The sequence below is a fragment of the Ambystoma mexicanum genome, chromosome 9 (assembly GCF_040938575.1).
Source record: "Ambystoma mexicanum isolate Mex_15411 chromosome 9, UKY_AmexF1_1, whole genome shotgun sequence".
NCBI lineage: Eukaryota > Metazoa > Chordata > Amphibia > Caudata > Ambystomatidae > Ambystoma > Ambystoma mexicanum.
In genome coordinates, this window is record NC_090931.1 from 780401995 (window position 1) to 780424357 (window position 22363).

Sequence of the window (22363 nt, forward strand, 5' to 3'; positions counted from 1 at the left end):
CTCTAGCTAAACTAGACCACTACTTCAAGCACTTGAGAAATTTAAGAAAAACAGAGTAAGATAAAATGGACAGCTGAAATGAACGAGAATTTCACTGAACTCAAGAATGAATTGGCACATGTACCAGTGTTAGCGACATCCAATTACAAAGAGAAGTTTCATTTGTTTTCTCACTAAAATGGTAAAGTAATGACTGCGGTACTAACACAGAAGAAGGGGCAGGGACACAAACAGCTGGCATATCACAGTGGGACATTGGACGCAGTAATGCAAGAATACTTTCCTTGTAAGCAGGCACTTGCTGCCACTGTGTTTGCAATTGAAGAAGCATCAACAGAAATAATGGGATGTCCATTTGTTTTGTACATGTAACATGCATTGTTTGAAATATTAGAAAGGTCCAAATCAACTTTGACAACTGAGAGAGCACCAGGGTATGAAAAAATATTCACAAATCCTGCAATCGAAATTGCCAGATGCAGGACAGTTCACGCAGCAGAATTCATTGCAGAACCAATAGAGGAAGGAGACTCTACACATGACTGTGTGGCATGCATTGACAGAAATGAAGGGAACTCCATGGTAAAGGAGGAAGTGATTGAAGGAGGGGCCATGATTTGCATTGATGGTTCACCAAGTATTGACTCATTCAGGGAAGAGACATACTGGTTCAGCACTATTAGGGCACACAACTGGAATACATGAGGAAGGGGAGATTGAGGTTTTCTTCCCCAAACACGACTGCCAGCACAATACTCTGCACCAGCAGCAGAGTTAGTGTCATTAATTGAGGCACTGAACATGTGAGAAGGACACGCAGTAAATACATTATCTGATTCTGCATATGTAACATCTACAGTACACTCTCAGGATTAGCAAGATGGGAGAGGAGAGGGTTCATGAGAAGCAAAGGCACACTGGTGCAGCATGCAGCACTATTGAGTACACTGTTGGAAATGCTACCTCTTCCAGTAGAATTGGTGATAATTAACTGCAAAGCCCACATGGGAGGGCAAGATTTTATATCACGTGGCAACTAAAGAGCAGACGGGGCATCAAAAGAAGCATCATATTTTCCAGAGGGATCCCATGTGCTGTTCCCTGTCGAGAAGGAAAAAGTGTCTCTAATAGCACTGATGAAAGCAGCCAAAGAACAAACTGTACTGCCAGCGCGACACCAATGGTACAGATAATAGAATTACAGGGAGAAGCACCAGAGGGTGAAAAAGAGATTTTGAGGAAGAGGGGGTGTTCCCTGTCACCAATAGATATGAACTAGTGACAAGACAGCCCAGAAAAGGTGGTATGCCAAAAAATGTATTGAACGTGGCTCTGGAACAGCTTCACTACCCTGCCCATGCCTCAAAAGAGCATGTGGCAGCTGGGAGAAGCGAGGATTGGTTCATGCCAAATTTATCTGAATATGTGACTGAATTTGTAAATAATTGTATGACATGTCAGAAATATTCAATTGGGCACACTGTCGGTCTAGGAAAAATTGACACCTCTCATGATGGACGGCAAACGCATTTTGGTGGCCGAAGGCCAACCGTCTCATGTACGTAACGATAGAAATACAGGTTTCCGAGTTTGACCAATGAACGGCCATTTTGATGTAACAAGGATCGCCATTTTGTTTTCAAACGATTGCTCATTGCTTTCTGTTCAAATTGCTTCGCAGCACATTTCTGCTTACACTGCTCGACTGTTAACATTGTTGTCTGAACGTGAAAGGACAAGGCCGCAAGGCCGCGAGGCTAATAAGAGTTAGTTGAAACACAACGTAGGCAGCTCTGGAGCGGAATGCCCGGCTCCCTCCCGAATGTAGCCTTGAAGCAGAGCCGCAGGGCATTTAATCATTTCACAGCTGCCAGCCAGTCTCGTTATATGGTAGAATATGTTAGAATAAAGCAGCTAAAGGCTTGAATTATGCTCTTCTTACGGCCCCCCTTTTCTGAGCCCTGTAGAACGTGTCGGCTCCCAGGACACGAATAGCACCTCATAGATAGCAAGGTCTGGAATGTGACTCTTCCCCCGTATGTAGCTCACTTACAAGAACAGAAGCACTGTGTTCTGTTCAACAACGAAGAGATGTCTCCACACTTGCAAGGTTGCATACTGTTGCTAGAATAGATATTTGAAGGTGTCATATTCGTCGAAATTGTCTATCAAACCGAGTTCAAAGAAACCCAATAAAGGGGGGTATTAAACATGTCACAGCTGATTGTATGATATGCATTTTGTATATATGTAACTGATGTACGTAATTCACTCTCTTGCGTCCCTCGAGGTCTAGAGATACACGTCGCGGGGCGTGAGACCGTGTTGGCCAACTGAGACTATTTGCTTTGCAATAAACCCTAGCTTTGGGAATACAACCTTGTGTCTGGCGTATCTATCGTGTGTGGTGACTTGCCTTGTTTCCATAACGCGAGGGACCCCTAGGGGCCCCTTTCAACACTTTAGAAGTGATGCAAGGGAGTTTGCCGTATCCGGAGGGGCCCTTCGATATGCAACACAGATATGCTTGTTGTGGTGTGTCCATTTTCATGCTGGCTTGAGGCTGGTCCCTTTGCCCACAATGATGCCCACTCAGCAGCTAAATTCTTAACAAAAGAAGTATTTCCAAGGTGGGGGATCCCAGATGAAATTCGCTCTGACAATGGTCAACATTTTTCAAATGATTTGATTGGGGAATTAACTGCACTTTTAGGAATTCGTCACACACTATTACCATTTACTGCCCTCAGGCCAACGGTGTGGCAGAGAGAATGAATGGCTTACTAAAAAACAGCTTAGCAAAGTTAACATCTAGGCTTGGAAAGTTCTGGCTTTATTGCTTGCCTCTTGCCCTCTTTGCTTTGAGCAATTAGCCTGGAGGAGATCATCCTCTCACTCCACACGAAATTGCAACTGGTCGGAAGTCGCATGCACCTATATCTCTGGCACGTACAATTTCTGTGCTATCTCCTCTGCTAACATCTTGGGGGAAGACTTCCATATGTACCTCACAGGACTTATAAAGTCAAGGTCATCGGTCGCCAGGGTTGTGTCCACATCAGCGACGTGCGCAGGGACAAGAGCACCAGCTCCCCCGGAGAAGAGGGGCATAGCGTAACATGATGAGAAGTATAACACAACTTTCATTAACTTTCTTTGCAGCTATAAGACTTTACACAAGACCAACAAATGTAGAAGGAGGATGAATTTCTCAGAATCTTTTGGATTATTTTTATGACAGTATTCATTAGTATTGGACTAATATGGTTATTATGTTTCTTGTCAAAAAGATTTTTTTTTACATCTTTAAATAATAGTGCAAAGAAAAACAAAAGTGTTTTAAATGAGGAGGAATTCGATCATGCCACTAAAAAAGGACAAGAACTAACATCTGGGAATGTCTGGTATGATGAAATGTTACAGTTGGGAAGAGAAAGAGCAAACGGCACATGTTATGTTTGCTCACTAATCCCACATGTAATAGGATCCCCAAGCGTTTTCTGCCCCAATCTGAACTATATGAAGAACAAAACTAGGGGTCTTATGGCTGTCCAGGGGGTTGATGAAGGAGAGGAAGTTTATGCAGATAACTATGTGCAACTCGATCGCATGGCCCAAAAGAGTGAAACAAAGAAGCTGATAATAGAATACATAACTGAAGGTCCTAAAAGGGGGAACACATGGTTAACAAGCACACAAGATGGCAGTGTGTTGTTAAGGAAGGATATAGCCTTCCCTGGTATCACACTTGACCATTGATGAAAATGAAGGGAGCATTGTGGTACAGTGGCCAATGGGAGGGGGAAATAATGCAATATCGTGCTGAAGGTTTGGTGGGGTTCGGACAAAATGTGGTCTCTAAGGTGAATGACAGTTGCAAAGCAGTTTGGGGAAAACACATACATGCATTAACCTGGTTAAGTGAAATGCATCAACCAGCATACATAAAGAGCTTTTATATAAAGAGCTTTAGATAGTTCCCTTTGTGTTTCACATGTGGGCACTAACAATGGCTGTGCAAAGGTGATGAGGAGTGTGGCACTGGCGCAGTGGACTGCCATGATAATGGACGTATGGTGGGCCTGTGGATCAAAGGTTTATGCCCAGCTCCCTCCTGATTGGGGCGGTCTTTGTGCACTTTTCACACTGCACAGTGCTGTCCTGGTGGTGCCCTGAACAACAACAATATGGGGCTTTCAAGGACAGAAGAATCAATTGAGTTAATGAAAATAGTGTTACAGCATGACAAGGACAAAGCAATACACAGCAGGAGGAAACATAGCATTAACTACTGGTCGGAAAAGAGTGCAGAAAGCCTGGCGGCAATTCCAGCAGAGTATCGGCTATTCTCGAAAGCAACCACTTTCTTCATTTCCCTATTGTTACCAAGAGTGCAGACTGCAGCAAATGCTAAATGGTTTCAGGAGACACGGTACAAGTTACTGCGATTGGCCAACTCAACAGCAAACGGCTCGAAGGCAGTAAAGGAACAACTAAGGGCACTGTGTCTGCTGGCACTCCAAAATCACTATGTTTTGGATTTAATCACTGCCATGGAGGGAGGCGCGTGTTAAATAATTGGCAGCAGTTGCTGCACAGTAAGACCTGATGGAGATGCACCAAATGGAACTTTCCAAGCCGCTCTTAATGAAATACAGACTTAAATACATGGATTAATCTCATCCATGAGAAGATGTCATATTAAGCAAATATAGTGCAAACAAACAAACACCTGGTTGGACACCTTTTTTGCCTGGGTGCCTACTTGGCTCTCAGGAATGTTCAAAGTGACTGTTCCGCATTGGTCTTCATGCTCGACACCTTCTGCATTGGCAAAAATATTTGGAGACTTTATACTAACAAATGAGGAGGAAGATTTATGCTGCCCCTCTGTGTTGATAGGGTTAATAAAAAAGAGAAGGGTACTAATTAACTAAGGGGAAAATGCAAAGGACAATATTGATGTTTGGGTCACAACACAGCCTGATAATTTAGAAAACTACAAGGAATATTGGATATCATGTCTGAAGGATGGAGAGGGGTGTATATGGGTGAGGAACTCATTGGAGAGTTGGGAAGAAGCTGAGGGTGACATGATATTAAAACAGATATGGATTCATAAAATAGAGTTGCAGAAGAGGGATTGGGAGGGGAAAAAGTGATAAATCAATAAAAAGGGGAAAAATGTAATGGAAATGCATACGTTGCACGAAAAAAAGGCGTTCACATATCCCTTGCGGGAATAGCTCACTAAAAGGGGAGGGGGACTCACTGAAGGTTAAATAATTTTAGTTGTTAGACTTGAGAAAGTCCTAAACAATTGAAGCTTAAGTAGATCACATTTAAATGATAGAGATAGGTTACAGGTAAGTATGTAGGATTTAAGATGAGATCGAGGTACTGTAAACAGGCCTCACAGCATGCATGCCGCTTTAGGAGAAATCAACTCACATGTTTTAATTTGCTTAGCAGCCACAGGGGCTGAAAGCACACTGCAAGAGTACATGTTCGAAGGATCATATCAGAAGGAAGGAATAAACAAGTTATGATACTTTCGAGGTCAAAGAGCCGAGCTCACGGGTCCTGGGGAAAGGCAGGCAGTAAACATAGTCTCATTTAATAATTCAGCATATTAGTTATGAAACTGTCTGCCTGCCAGTTTCAAAGCACCCATGGCGGTTTCAAATAGCCCCTTAGCACACCTGAGCCTGGGAAGCAGTTATAAGTGTTCTTAAGATGCAACATTCAAACAGTAACTTGTATTTGGTCCAAGGCTCTGACAGTGTCATGATCGGTAGTGTTCCCATGGGAAGCAGATACAGATGATCGGCAGCAGATGAATAAAGATCCACTGGTCATCCCAAATGTTTCAATGCCATGGCTTCATGAGAATTGGGGGCTGGACTGATGTCACAGTGGGGATCTATGCTGGAGTGCTAAGATTTTGGGGACCCAATAATCAGAGGCTAATGTATGTCCCGATAGAGGGAAATTACATGTTTGCCCAATGATTTGTATTCAAAGGATGGACCAAATGTATCAATGTACTTTGATGTTAATTAGTTTAGATGATTATAAAAGTTCTAGACTTAGGTGCGTTTCTTTGACAGCACCTTTCCATGCAGTACTGTTCTGCATTCTGTTTGAATATTGCTGTCCCAGCTGCATCTGGGGCCCTGAATAAAACTGTGTTATTTCTTGCCTGGTGTACACTACTTTTTGGATGACTTTTGTATTTTTTATTGTTGAGTTCAAAGGCAACCCGCTGTACAAGTGTATGGTTTATTCAAAAAGGGATGTGCTGCTGGATACATTCTTGTAAGGAGGATTACCCTAACCCTTGTTCATGGCATGGAGTCACCTTCCTAAGCCCAGGTCAAATGGTTTTCTTTAAGCTTTTGCTGGCTCACCTATCAGCAGGTAAAGTTCAACTCTCAGGAGGGGTGCTAGATAGACAATGGTGCACGGTGATGAGTACACCAGTCCTGCTGTCTTTGCTGGCTCCACTATGGGTTGAGTTTTGTGGTTGCAGGTCACAGGCACTGTCTTGGTTCTGGGCATCTTGGTGCATATGCTCTTGCCTCATTATTGTTGGGGGCAAATGCAGTGACTAGATCAAGCAAGGTTTCCAGAGGGGGAGTATTTTGAGGCATGTATCTTGACTGCAGCTTAGTTATCTGCTTTGGATAGCAACTGCAGCCCTTGGGGTCTGTTGGCTGCTGGTGCTCTTGATGTCCAGTGCTTTCAGATCTTTGTTATCGATCTGCGCCTGGACTGGGCTATAGGGCTTTACTGGGAGCAGGGAATTCTTGAAACTCAGACGGTGCCACTAGGTCAAGAGAAAAGAGTACTGCAGTTTGCTCTCTTTCTAATTCTTGAAAGTTTGGTGTGCGAAGATACGAAGCAACGCTTGACCACTGAAAGGTTCTTGGAAGAGTTTAAGACCCAGCAGAGGTTCCCCATGATTCCTCTGAGTTAGTGTCCTCTAATTTTGTCCTGGTCTTGTTCACGAGCACAAGCGCAATAAGGTAATGATGTAGACCTTTGGGGTATACATGAGACTCAGAGTTCAGAGGGTAACGTAATTCTTAATAACATGGTTGCACTGATTAAATCTTTGGTAGTCACCCAGTCACAAAGGAGCTGCCACTGTCAACTTTTGCTGTCTTCACAGGCTTTCTCTCAGTTGTGGATTCCAACTTGAACTCTGAAACCTTTTACCTGCTTGCCATATCTGGCACTCTGGTCCTTCAGGCCCAAGAGAAGTGACAGACAGGCAGCAGTGGTACACAAGGTATGTGGGTGTTTCTTTCAGAGGAAGTAATTAGAGATTTCTGAGAAGAATAGGGTGTGTGTGTGTGTGTGCGCGTGTTTCATTTGGGAATCCTTAATCAGTTTTCTTTGCAGGCCGCAGGACCTTCCCTATTGCAAGATGCTGAAAAGGTTTGTAGGGCAGGAAGGGTTTGTGATGTCATTGGCCAAGGCAGATTAAAACCTTCATGAGGGTACCATAACTGCCTTTCAAGATCTCTTGAGAGTAAGATCTATTTTCGTTAAGGTCGGCTTATAGGACATTTGCGGATCTGTTTCTGCAGAACAAGAAGAGAAGACTGGTTTGAAGTTGCAGGGAAACACGTCTTGAGTTGTGGCTCAGTCATTGGAGTGCACAGTTACTATCTTCAAAGAGTACATCATTTTTTAACTGCATGGTGGTGAAGGACGGTTGTTAAAAGTAATTAGAAGCACTTTCACTTCATTGAGAAAAACCATCCTGTAGCACGGCCAGTAAAGAGAAAGACCCAGAGTGCGAGCACACTCCTAGGAAGACTGCTCCTAGTACACGCGTCAACCACCAGACGCTGCTCACAGGAGAGTTGTTCTTGCCATCTGAGTAGAACATACTGTGCACGCATGTTTAGAGATATGATATATGCTGGGGGATCAAGACTCTGCTAGAGCGTTCTTCACACGCAAGACGTCACTTGCAGGAAAGTGGTAATTGGGTGTCTGTGAGCAGATTTATGAGATGCTTCCCACTGCAGATCCATTTTTCTTATTGAACGGGAGCTGCATCACCTGCGTGCATGTGCGTGTCACCTGTAGACTACCCAAAGGCGAACAGTGTGCTTGTTGGAGAGAGCAAGGTTGTGTTTCACACGGTTCTTCAGTTGTGAGAAGGTACTTGCTGCAGAAATCAAGGAAGCCCTTCAGCAGCACCTAAGTGCCTGCTTTTGTGACAGTGTCTTTGTAAAGAAGGTTTTTTTTTCGTGGATCCATTAAACTGTTAACACAGTGTTTAGGGAGTCCATTTTTATTTTTATTTTATTGTTTAAAGCACGGACCTAGCTCGAGAACTTCGGAGTGCTGTAAAGAGTGTGGGTAGCTAGCATTTGGGCTGGTATCTTTTAACAGTAGTGCAGTGAGGTATGTGCGTCGGAATGTGTGTCCATTGGAATGAATCCTTGGTCAGGTGTTATTGAAAGAGATTTTGAGAGATTAGGGAAAATGGAGAATTGTGGGGGCATTCCGAGCCGATACGGTATTGAGTTCCTAAGGGTGGGTGCATGACAAGAGGAGGATTATTTGCGGGTCTCCTCTTAGCAGGTGAGATGTGATTCAAGCCTATTGGTTGATTTGCTGCTCAAAGGTCAGCAGATATGTGGAGCATAGCCGGCAGGTGTGCTGGTGTGTTACTTGTGACTGCTTTGTAGATGATACATGCAGTCTTGAACAATATCCTGGCTTGGAGTGGAAAACAATGTAGTTCACGTAGGGTGGGGGTAATTTGGTCAGATTTCCATGCTCCCGTAATAAGACATGCTACAGCATGGTGGACTGCTTTTAGGGGAGGCAAGCGAGCAGCTGGCAGCCCTTTCAGGAGAGCATTTCCCCTATTGATGTGCAAGAACAGAAGGGCCTGCAATACAGTCCGAAAGTCCTGTAGCGGGATGAAGGGTTTTATTTTTTGGAGGGTGGAGATTCTGAGCCAGGCTATTTGGCCTTCTTGGGTATGCATTTCTGGAAGGACAGATTGCCATCAATGGTGAAGCCTGAGGATTTTACTGAGTCTGAGAGTTGTGGATCAAATCCTTCTAGGCGCATTTCATTGAGCCATTGTTGGACAAGTTGTATTTAAGCCAGTGGACCAATGAGGACGAATTCAGTTTTGGATGGGTTCAGTTTGAGGTAGGCAGTCCACATCAGCACTGGATGATGGCTAGGTAATCGCTGAGACGAATGATGCCCTGCGTGCTATGTACTCACATGTACAACTGAGTATTGTCTGCATATTGGTGGATTGCTATATTGGGATCTTTGAAGAGAGTGCCCAGAGGTCAGTCTAAATGTTAAAAAGTATTGGTTAGAGGATGGAACCTTGGGGTTGACCCATCTACTGGCTACAATCTTCTAATTGTATATCATTTGCCATAAAACAGACACCTGTGATGACACAAGTTAGGCCCATGGTTAGCAATAGGGAAGGAAATTAGGTGTAAATAGTAGATAGGTTGACCCACTTACACTTCTTCATCAGTGTGGTGCATAGTAAGGGAAAGGTCTATTTCCAGTTACAAAGAGACTCTTGTTCCTTCTACAGGAACAAGAAACTAAATGAAAAACCCTGAAGCCTATTCTGATCCTTCGCCCCAGGGCTCTTCGCAGGTGTGTCTAAGTTACTCAAAGGTTCTAGGAAGGGGAGTCTGTGAGAAATTGGAAGGATGAAGTTAGGGCAAGCATTCATCCACTGTTGTCTCTTTTGTTTTCTCTGGTGGGCTCCAAAGACTAGCAGTGAACATATGGTATTTGTTATTTCATCCAATTCCGCTTTCCGTTGGAAAAGGTGTGAATGCAACAGAGCAATGGATTTTTGAAGGCCAAATGTTCACATGGTATTTGGGGCCAGCAGCTCCTGCAGAATTCAATCTGGCAGACCCAATACAACTGTAGTGTACATTTTCTGAGGCAGGCAGTAACCAGGACCATATTTGGCAACATTAGTATCCTACTCTCTCTAATGGAAGAACAGAGGCCGAAAATAGACTCCATACTGGATTTACACAGGGTTTCTGGTTGGTCACCCCGGGTGGTGCAGCAGGCTATGATTGTTATATTAATGTAAAGGCCGCCACTAACCAGCACAGAAAACTTAAACCATGATACTTGGTTTCTCTCAGGGAACATGATAATTCACGTCACTGATGAGGACACATCAGTAGAAAGTCATGTAAACAAGGTTAGGAAACATCAGAAATATTCAGAGCCTCACACCAGATGTGCAGGAGGGCTTGGCCTGGAAATGCATGTTCCTTACCTGCATTGCAGTGCCCAGAATGGAAATACTCACGCACAGCATGAGTGTTAACATTATGTTTTACATATTTACCCGTGGAACAGGGGTTGGCATGTAAAACATACATAGCAAGTGATAGCCAATCACGGTCTGGCATTTTCTGTGTGCACCAATCTCCATCTAGATGATGATTGCATGACTCATTTTTAAAAATGAAAGAGGGGCAGGGCAGGGCTGGGCTGAAAGACTGGCAGCAGAGCTACCTGTTGGAAGCTGGCAGCCTCTGAATCAGCAAACCTTTAAAGCAATATATTCTGGTAGCAATGATCAACAAGCACGGGGCTCGTCACATCAGGTAAAAAGGATTTTTCTACATTACCTCAATCATTTTTTTAAAAATACTTTCTTTATCAAAGAAAATAAGGATAGACACATCTCAGCAGTGGTGAAGTGTGTTGTAGGTCATGAAATACAGTCCAGAGAATTACATTTTCGTTTTATGTTAAAAAAATGCAGGCTTTCTAGAAACATGAAAGGATAGTATTTGCGGGGTGGTGAATGGAGCCGGGTACTACCACCCTCTGCATGGTGCTTGGCCTGTGGCGCATTATGGAGGGGAACCCTTGTCTACATCCACCAGGCCACAGGCGGTAGGCAGGTGCTTGCCACATGAGGACATTGCATAACAGCACCCCTTTAATGGACGGTGTAGTCAGCGCCTGTAAAATAGTACCAAGGTGCTGAGGAGTTTTACCAACATCAGAAAAAAGTCCACTTGTTTACAACAAAAATGACAAGAAAACAGATTTGAATGAATACTTGCATCAGGCCTTTTAGCCTGGCATTCTCAGGCCTTACCTGAAAAAGCCCTGCTCACGGGAATTGAAGTGTTTCATCCTATGCCTTTGACTGACTATCGTGCCCACAGCTGAATACATTGGGGTTTGGAAAGGGATCCCAGTGGAGGAGTGTATTTGTTGCCTGTGTTCCAAATATTTGGAGGATAGCCGTCATATATTAACTGCCTTTAAAACGTGCTTATTTGAGGGGCTACAATGTACCTGTGAATTCTGATGTCTATATTGAGTTGTAGCAATTCTGGAGCGCCTTGGATTGTGCTGTATCGCTGGTGGGAACCGCCACAGCCTACCACATATGGAGGAAGGCAACGAGACAAATTGAGGTGAGTAACTCTGGAACAATCAGGATCTACTGATGAAGACTTTACATTAACTTAACTTTACTTATTCTTCTTTTATCTATTTTAAGGTGCAAATGTAAGTTTTCTTTTTATCCAAATGAAATGATGTTGTAATAAATGTGCTTAAGGTTTGTATTTAAACTAAATGCAAAATAAAGTATAAACAAAACAAAACAAAAAAAAATGGATCCATGACTGCCCAACTGTGGTACTGTGTTTTCTGTCAGGAAAGAATCAAGTAAGATGAAAATTGCATGCGCCAGAAAGACAGTACAAGGGCTGCCAGTTCATGCACATTTGCGATTCACCTCTAAGATCCAAGATGGTGGGGGAGCCTTTTATAGGCTTTGTCCACCTGTTGTGGGACAAGGTTTTAAAAGTTGAAGTAAATGTTTTACCTGTAGTTCCCAAAAATGAACCAGAGCACATACGGCGGGCATGAGCAACGATGACAGATCAAAGCACTATATAAACTGGCGATATAGTGTGGGTGTTTGGAAAGAGCGGAAGCATGCATTTGGAGATGGTTGGAGAAAGGAACCAGAGCAGGAGTCTGGAGAGTGGAGGAAGGTGCTAGGAGGGGAAGAGAAAGAGAACATCAGTGGGAGGTTGTAGTAAGATAGTGTAAGAGGAGGAAGGTGAAAGTTACATAAGGGAGGAGGAGAGGTTATACAGACAAGGAAGGAAGAATGACCAAGTGAGGTTGTAGGAAAAGGGTGCGTCAAGCCCCAAGAATACTGAGCTACAGTATCAGAAGACGACAACCCCCAAGTCCCTAAGGGGGGGGCCTTGGGAGGGGTGAAGGAATGAGCATTTGCCAAATGGTTGAGAAGGTGAAAAAGAGGAGGGAGAGATGAGAGGGGGAACAGGAACTGGTCCCTTAGGTTGAGCACATGGTGAGACGTTGAGGAGAAAAGTGAAAGGGGGCTGGTGGACAGTATTGCAAAGACCCTCACAGAGGGAGGTGACGAGAGCCCTAAGGGAGAGCCAGTGGTAGTCATATGTTGGCCCTTGTTTGGCCAAGCTTCTCAGCCTATGGTCCAAGTCCATCTCTAAACCAACATCTGGTAGAATTTCAAGCAACTTCTGCTACTCTGTAGGTAAGATTTGGGGAGGAAGACTACAATATACGCAAGCTACAAATGACTCAGCCTAGAAAGCAGGAACCCTACTGATTCATGGGAGCACAAGTGACTCTCAGGGCCTTGAACAGGAGTATTTTGAGAGGCATTACTTTGACCAACCCTGAATTCGAAAAGCTAAGCCGACTACTAAATTGCGGTTATTTTTCTACTGGCCCAACCTTCGTAAAGTCTCAAATAAAACATTGTTTACTTACATTTATAATTTGCTCTTTTATATAATCCTCTCGGCTACATGACAACAGGCAACCCAACAATGAGGACTGGCTGTACATAAAAAATACCAAAACATCCAGTGCAGGCTATGGTGTCAAAGCCAGACATCCTCTCATTGAATTGTGTAAAAAAGACCCTTAAACAGAGATGTTCTCTTTAACCAAAGAACTCCCCCTATCAAATCCCCCTATCAAAGCAGAAAAGGGGATTTGTTGGGCATGCACTATTCAAGAAACCATTACACTGTGGGAATTGTTGGCCTGCCTAACTGTCACTAAAGCTAGAATAAAGGTTTCAATTAACGAAAATGGAGGCAAGAAAATATTTCAAAACACTGAAACTTTGAATCAACTGTGTGGAAAGGGTTTACAGGCTCAGATGTATGGGTAAAAGTGGGTATACGATTTGGCCACCACGCAAACAACCATGAGAAAGTAAAAGTAAAACAAGTTGGTGGGTTTCACAAAGGTGTATGACAAACCAGTAGATGCATGATATGTCAAAGTTGCCTACCTCCAGCCAAGAGAAAATCTCACGTTCAGTCATTTTTGAAATGCTGGCCTCATCTGCAAATTCATCCATCAGGCAGTCTATCAGATTCATGAGTGAGTGGACTAAATTTGTGTTTGAAGTAGGAGACAGCTCCTGAAGGAAGAATTGTAGAAATGCAAATTATTACATTGATTAGACTAAAGATCTCAAGTAATAGAAAATATGGGATACAATAAAACCATAGATTTATGGTGAACCACTGGAGCATATCTCAAGGGGATTGTACAGCTCAAGATATGAAATCATGCTTTGGCTCCCATAACCTAAGATGGTGGAGGAACGGAGCCCACTCTTGTTAGCAACCCCCATCCCACCAATCTCATTGGAGCCCAATTTAAGGGACCCAACTTCTGAAAGTGAAAACTACAGCGGTGCCTCCGAGTTGCTACACAGGGCACTGAAATCTCTACAACAAAAATGTAAAAAAATCTTCACCAAACTCTTATCTCCCAATCTCCCTTTTGGATGCATCCTCTTAAATTCTGGTGAGCAATTTAAGAGGACATTTATTGGAATGGGTGGTCTCTTAATATCTTGGGGGATGCACAGTTGGGTTTCAGGAAAGGTATGGGACCATCTAATCAAACACTGAACTTTTTGTTGTTGACTTTGAATGACACTATTTTAAAGGAAGCTAGTATTTACAGTATTTGGATCTGTCCCTTGCATATGATCTGGCAGACAAAGACCAATTATAGGGCATCCTCTGGGATATGGGGATTCCTCCAGGGTTGTTAAAACTCTTTGTTCATCTACACACTAATACAGAGTGTGTAGTTAGATATGGGCAGCTGGTGCACCCCAGCATTTGGAACTAATAGTGGTTTGCGTCTTTGCCCTAATTTTATTTAACCTGTACATAAACTCTTTACAATTTATTTTGCAGCAATCCACACCTGTTGTCCCAGGGCTAGGAAAAGGGAGACTGTCATTACTGGCATATGCTGATGACGTTGTTTGTTAGCTTGCACACGCTTAGCTCTACAAAAGCTGCTTGATGAATATGCAGGATTTATGGACAGTTAGGAAATTAAAAATAAATGTTTCCAAATCCTCAATACTGATAATGGGCAAGGTGTGGTGCTGCTGCAGGCATTTCTTAGTGAGTGGGCTTCTGCTAGAAAGTTATGCATTTGGAGGTGTTCATTTCTCTGCTAATGGTCAAGGTGTCAAACATATTGAGAATCAAGCGATTAAGATGTCTCAAGCTATATCAGGAATGTTTTGCTTCTCTAAATCTCTAAGATTTCAAACTCCAGACATGCTGATTAAGGTTTATTGTGCAAAGGCCCATGCTCTATTGGCCCATGTGGGGCTGCGATCTGAGAATATGTTTTGCAGGGCACTTCTAACTCTCCCGCAGAGTGTGCCCTTCTTCTCTGTACATAACAAGCTAGGTTTGGGTTTTATTGAAGACCTATTTCGTTTAGCACCGGCAATAAGGTGGCTTGCTATCTGAGCTAACCCCAGTGCCACTTTATCTAAAGTTGGATTGGAAGATATGAAGGGGCACATAAAATCAGCTGGATCAACCATGGTAAAGCTACAGTTGCACCAGAAGATACCTTGCACTGGTTTGAGCAGCCATATTGGATAGATAAGGAGAGCAAGTGGAAGGTTAAGTCATTGCTTTTGAACTTCCTTTAGGAACAAAGAGAAACTAAAGAGCTAATGAAACCTACAAATAGATCCCATCCATCTATCAGGTTTGAATCCTGACAACTACGTTGTTGTGCTCATTTAGCAATATTTTAGGTTGTTCCAATGAAAATGCTGCCTGATCAAGATTTAGGCACGTGTTAGGGATCACACAGGGAGATAGAGAGTAGTATTTCAAAGGAGGACACTGTTAAGGAGGGATGGCAGAGCCATGCAGGAAGGTCCCAGTCACTCAGTCTGTTGCTGTAGTGGCTCGAACTCCCTTGTCCGACTTGCTCCTTTGCAACAGGTGTTAGGAAAGAGGGAGGAAGCAGGAACCAAAACAAAAAAACAACAACTAGAGCCCATCTGCCAATCTATTCATCCCGAACTATGGAACCATACCTGGAATTGCGTGCATGCATTTCCCAATGTATATACTTAGTTTGACTAAGAGTTAATTTCATCCTTTTAAATTCTGTGACGAGAAAATTATCAGGTTCAGGGAGGTGCACTCACGTTTGCCCTTTTTGCCCTAATGATTTAGAATTTTAAGGACACTTTTTGTTCTTTTGCAAAGCATATACAAAAATCCAGAATGGGACTCTCATAACTGTATTAAAGGATAGAGTGTTCCACCTATTTAGGCCTGACCTGCTATTTTGTTTATCGCTACAAGAGAAATGTATATCATGGGCACGTGACACTTATATTGGCCAGGCAATGGGACTTAGGAAACGTATGTGCTTGACGCATTGATGATTTGATATTGTGTATAGTGTTCATATATATTATTGTATTAGCCAAAGTGTTCCAGGTAAAATATATGTTCGCCCCAGGAAGGACTTCATACACCTTTTATAGTGTTACATAATGACGTTTTTAAAACTTCCCGTTACAAAAAAAGGGATTAGGTAAAGTATAAAATGGTTAGATTTTATCTGTTGTGAACTTTGTACAGGGCGATTGCTTTAGCTCACCCTGCATTTATACATGTGATAGTTTTATGATTATTTAATAATCGGAATAAAAAAAGTTTTAGTTTGCGTTTGTAGAGTTAAGAGTAACAGTAACGAGGGCTGGGCAAAAAAACAGGAGTGTCTCTGGAGCTGCCAGATTAACTGCTTTAACATTTACAATGTATGCAAAACGGGGCCCTTAGAATGCTCTTGAAACTCAGGAGATTTAACCATTTACCAGATCTGGCCTTAGTGGACCGGCTGCCGGTTCCAAAGAATAATTAGGTTTAGGGCTATGTGCATGGTGCATAAGGCTATGTATGGAGTTAAGTCCAATATTTTAATGGATTGCTTCACACCCGGCAGACTTAAAAGAAAGTGCAGGTCAAATTTGTCCAAAACATTAGTGATTCCAAGAATTTAAAAAATCAAGAGCAGTAGCAAGACCCTTCTCTTATTGGGCACCATATGCTTCAAACTCCCTGCTGGTAGCACTTAGACAGGAGAAAGACCTGCTATATTTTAGAAAAAAATAAAACCTGCCTATTTAGTCAGAGTTCCTGATTCGCTTTTCCCTGGTTTCTTTTTTTACTGGTTTACTGAGTTAGCGGCATAATGCTGTCTGGTGATAACTTGTGCTTTAGAAAACCCCAAAGATAAACGTAGATTCCATCAGTCATTCTAATTTGCTAGAATATTATGCATTACAGCCAATCATATTTCCATTAAAACATACAAATGTAAACAGCTACATTTGTCGCTATTGAAAACAATGCTGCTGCATATCCCGGTCCGGTCCGGTCCCCTTACCTGGGGATGACATCCCATAGGTATGAAGGAAAGGGGACAGGATAGGAGATGGGTAGTGGGGGCTATAGTCTATTACATCTTTCCCATTGGTATATACACTTGTTGACAGAATCTCTATGGCAAAAACATATGACCCACAACCTCTGTTTTCAGGCATTGATGCACTTATTTGTAAAATTATGGGGCGTACCACTCTACCAGTCCCCATTCTCTGTCAGTATTTCATCGCCTCCCCATTGAAGGACACACAGATCAATTCCTGGATTTGCTGAGATGTTTTTAGTGATTTGTGGGCATAAAAAAGCATGATAAAACCAGCATTAGACTAGCAGGAAACTAGCTATACCCTTAACCCCAATTCACATGCACCCAGTTCCAGTGTTCAGTACCTTGGCACATTTTCTAATCATGGTAAGACATGGTGGCACCAATCGATCAAACAGGCCTTCAATGAAAGTCTTATGTGCTGGACGGACACTTGAAGGCATCAGATTCAGCCATGATACCATCACTGGCCTCCAGCCCAACATGTGAGGCTCCATGTAGATCATACCACACCTGGACACCTAGAACAAGACAAATAATACTGAGAATGTCTGAGCACAATGGCATGGCAAGCAATATCACAGCTAATATGAACAAAGAGCACATGTAAATTAAGATGATTAGCAAATGGCTGATGGGAAATACAATACTACTGGTCTGGTGAAATGTTAGTGTGAAGCAAAAGCACTGCCATTCGAAATTACAATGTTTTATTTTGTGTTTCTACATCTTATCACAAATCGATCTCTGTACTGCTTAAATGTTTCGAATCCTTTCAGCATTTCCCCTTCATCATGACAAACCATGGTATCTATGACATAGTACCAATAGGAGTCAAAAAAGATTGTATTTGGAGAAGAGACAGCTAGCTCTAAACTCAAGAATCCACAAGATGTGTTCCATGAACAGATGCCCACTTGTTTGAAATTAACTGGAGTCTATGTTGCTAAAAACAGGGACAGCTATGACAAAAATGACAGAACATGCTAAAATACCAGTGTAAAATACAATAATGCACACTCATGTCTATGGATCTGGAATGCAAACCAGCACAGCGGATCGTTGAAGGTTGCTGCACACGATAAAGAAAGACAATACAAATGGAGAGAGAGAGACAGTTCAAAAGCATGGTGGCAGGCAAAGAACACAAAGTAATTGAAAAAGCAAATGTCAGGCAGTCATTTATTAGGATGTCCTGAAAGTGCCCTCTTGCAATTGGGCAATAAAACAGAATATTGCATAGGTCACAAAACATTGGCAAGCAGATAAAAAATGATTCTGATGTGGGGTCTGTCTCCACACCCCCCACACCACTTTTACAGGCAACATGGGTCCGCAACCCGCAACTCTCCAGATGCTCCTGATCCCATGATCGCTCCCCATTGGCTATGCTGGCCATGACTGATGGGAGTTGCAGTCTAAAACATATGGAAAGCCAAAGGTTGTAGAACCATATGGTGGAAAATACATAGAATAAAAGATTTGAAAATATAGGAGGAACAGGATAGCCTTCTAAATATGCTGTCTTTAAAAAGAAATATAAATGATTCCGTAGACATTAAAATGAGATGTATGCAGGGGTAGTCAAAGGCAAAAGAGAGAAAAATGTGTTGAGAAAGGAGAGTTAAGACAATGCAATGCAGGAAAGACAGGAAGTGTGGAGAGGGTCAGCAAGTCCAGTGGCAGGAAATAGGTGACATGCGCGACTAGTAAATATGAGTAGTGTGTATTCCCCTGTACAGCGAGGGGGAGTGACCTCTGATCGGCCCATAGAACCAGAGCTCACCCTCGAGTACTTTAAGACGAGATAGCTGCACCTTGAGGTGGATGGGGTGCGGGATTCTCGTACTCCGACACCAATCAATAAGGACAACTCAAATGGTTTGGCAAAGGGGAGTCTGTTTAATAACAAGTACAAGAAACGGGTAAACTTGGAGATCAACAGTGATGCGATGGTCGGTCTCGCTTCAACTACCAACAATCTTCATTCAAACAACAATGGTTATAGTAAAAATTCATCATCATTGACGTGCACACTCAAAAGTTTGTCATGCCATTCTATTGGTTGAAAAAGGTAACTTACATAGCTCTCAACCATTTGTGTTGCAAAGGCGGGTGAAATCACCCGATTTTGTTTTTGGTGGGTGAGACACCCATTGGAATGAATGGGCGTGCAGGAGGCTTGGCGGGTGAGTCAGCCCTTTACAAGGCGGGTGACACCCGCCAAAAGCGTGTGAGTTGAGAGCTATAAACTTAAGTATAGGTGCTATATCTGTACATGGTAACGGAGTGTGAGGATTGGATAACTTCTTATCGGGTGGGCGTCTACGCCCTTCCCTCTACATTACTCAAGCAGACGTCACTAAAAGTACAACGCCTCATTAGTTCTACTATCTATAGGACCTTAGATTATTTGGCCCACTGTGATTGGGCTGGCTACACCCCCAAGCATAAATCTCCACTTTAATTTGCAGCATGCAGAATGGTCACCCAGATACAGGATGCCCCAAGATTCACCCTGCCTCCCTTCTATCAATCAGTAGTTTAGGGCTATGTGTCAATTAGTTGGCTGAGGATGGCCTCGAAACTGTAGCTTCTCGTCAGGAAAAGTTATGGTATCTCCTGCTTTGGGTGACATCCGACGTTGGTACCTCTTCGCGCTTGGCTGGTCACGTGTTAGCACACCGTGAATCGGCCTCGTTTTCCTTCTATTTGTACATTTAATTCTCCTTTTTCGCCGCCACCTGCCTGGGCCCCCTTATCTCGACCTTCACAGGGCAGGCTGCTCTGCTCTTAAGTTTCGATTTTCCGAAGTTACTGTTGCAGTGTTGCAGATCCTTAGTTCCTGGGCCTCAGTCGTGGGGACAAGAGGGAGAATGTCTGGCGGACTCCTGCACAGCAGTTCGGAGGCAGCTACGGGCTCTTTTCAATTCAGCGGCACTTTGTGGTTTCTGCGCACGGTAAACAGCACAACTGCGGATCTTGGACGTTTGAGCTTCCATCACTCCCTGAGTCCAGCACTCTGGTGAGGTGACTCGCGCTTGGGTTGTGCTGCTTTGGGAGGGTCCTCAGGAGACTCTTGGAACTTTTGGCTGGCTTACAGACGTTGCACTCGACTACGGATTTGTCGACCGCTGGCCCCTGGTTCCAGCAACAGCACAGAAGTACAGCCATTTGGGGAAGGTCTTCTAGGAGAGGCCCTGCATAACAGTGCTGGCTCTAGCGGCAAAGGAAGCAAATACCCATGCAGGAAGCAAATTAACCTCTGTGCAGACGGGGAAGCCAGCCCCGCGAAAAAAGCTCACAGCTACAGCATGGTATACCAATTAGTCAGCCTGAGAGTAAAGGGGGCCTTGGGATGTGCAAAGACATTAAAGAGTATCTGAAGAATACTTTTGAATAGACGTATTAAGAGAAGGCAAACATGGTACAAGACTCCTGACATGAAATGTCTGTTGGGGGAAATCTGGAACCAGCAATGCCTTAAGCCAAAAGACTTTGGGAGAGAAACAAAGAGGCAAACATGTAACAATTCTCCTGACATGAGATGTCAGTTGGGGGAAACCTGGACACCACATTGCCATACATCACAGGACATTGAATATAATATAAGGAGTCAATAGTTGTGCAGTTCTTCTGACATGAGATGTCAGTTGGGGGGAATCTGGGACAAGCACTGCCAAGAGCCAAGACAGATTGAAAGAAGGGTTGACAGACTGAACTTGAATAAACCCTCATATAAGAAATGTCTGCATGGGTGAAATTGGCAAGTAGCCACTGATGTCAACAGGTTGTGTTATTGAAGAAGTAGGATTGTGTGATGCCTAATGTGGAATGAATATTGCAGAAATACCTGATAAGAGTATCAAGTAATGGTCCTTTTTTGGAACGTGATAAGTGGCAGGAGAGTATACCAGGAGATCTGTAGGAGTCAAAAAGGAGATGTTCCTGGCAGTAGAGTAAACCAGGATATCAACAGTTTTTCATTTAAAGAAGTTGAGAAATGACTGGCTGGGGAGTAAACCAGGAAAGGAACAATTCCATTTGCCATCCTGAGAAAAGTGTTCTATGAAACAGATATTTGCTTTTGCCATTCTAAGAAAAGTATTCTTTTGCTATTCTGACAACATTATGCTATGGATGAGACATTTTGCTTTGCCAAACAGATGCTTTGTGGAAAAGACATGTTTTTGTTCATTTTCCAGAACATTATTATACCAACATATTTCCAGCAGGCTTCCTGAATTGGCTCAGGTGAAGGGAGGCAACCCCTGAACACAAGGATTGCTTTATTGGAATTACTTATTTTGAACGTTCACATTATAATTTGTTGGGTTGCAATCAGAAACAATTACCTTGCACATTTTTTTTATATATTAGTGTGAGGGTCAGATACAATTTGGACACATGGTCAATTTGCTTTAGTTTTAGTCTCGCATAGTAGAGACATTCTCATTAGGATAGGTACAGATAGGCTTTTATCCCACCCTTTTTTTAAAATAAACATGACGAATGTTGAAAACCCTACATCTTTGTGTCGGTCTCTCATTTCTGACTCCTCACAGTAAGGAAAGCCTAATGCTACACATTTAAAAAGTGGGCAGTATGCTATCCAAGATGGTTAAAACCCTATTGGTAGTAAACCCTTACACTTATTCTATTTCAGGAATATGTAGGCTCGCCAGCATTACCTTTTAGAAGAGTAGGACATAATTCAAAGGCAAGTAAATCATATTGTATACTTTTCAGAATGACAGAAAGCAACTCAAAAGGTAAGTAACAACTTTGTAACACTTTGTAACGTATTCTCTTTCAGGGATCAAAGTTACACCACTAACACATAGCAAGTAAGTACTTTGCAACAATCATTATAACTTCTTACAGAGGCCTATCCTTTAGAAGTCCTTGCCTGTTCTAGGGCAAGAGTGTTCTCAGAAGGGGGACCCTGGTGGTCGAGGAGTCAGCTGTAGACAGGTCAGTATAAGGCAGAGCTGTAGGAAAGTCAGAGTTCCAGAGGACTGCTCATCAGACAAGCAAGTATTAGACTTTAGAGTTAGTAGAAGTGTTCAGGGACTGTGTAGAAGGCTCCCTACATGCATTCCAGCATTAGGCCTAGGCGAATGGTATTGGTGAACTCCCAAATATGCGAATCACCACCCTAGCCACACAGGAGCAACACAAGACTTTAGCTAAGTATTCACCCCAAGCTGCACAGTACCTCAGCAGTGAAGAAGCGCTTGCAGATGGGCATCTTCACGATTCAGCAGCACAGGACCCGGTCTCTGGATTTGTGGTTGTGGTGACAAAAGGACGGACACTGGATGAGAACTTGCAGCAGCAGTCGACTAAAAAGGATCCCAACAAAGGTATTGTCTGTGTTTCTCATGGCTCTGTGATTTTGGCACCCTTTTCAAAGTACCAGATGAAGGAAGGTTGTCAGTGAACAGATTCTCTTCACTTGCTCTGTCCACGACTCTGGTGAGGGGACTTCATGGAGGGGAATCTTGCT

General features: G+C 43.1%; 1 protein-coding gene across 2 annotated transcripts in view; it reads right to left on the bottom strand.

Annotated features, from left to right (window-relative positions):
* DNAH7 (dynein axonemal heavy chain 7) overlaps positions 1-22363 on the bottom strand; it is a 1167586-nt gene that overhangs the window by 627194 nt on the left and 518029 nt on the right. For both annotated transcript variants that reach the window (XM_069615701.1, XM_069615700.1), the window contains 2 exons: positions 17199-17375; positions 13364-13495 (listed from right to left, as the gene is read on the bottom strand). In XM_069615701.1, coding sequence (XP_069471802.1) covers positions 13364-13495; positions 17199-17375 — 309 coding nt within the window. The remainder of the gene's footprint in view (positions 1-13363; positions 13496-17198; positions 17376-22363) is intronic.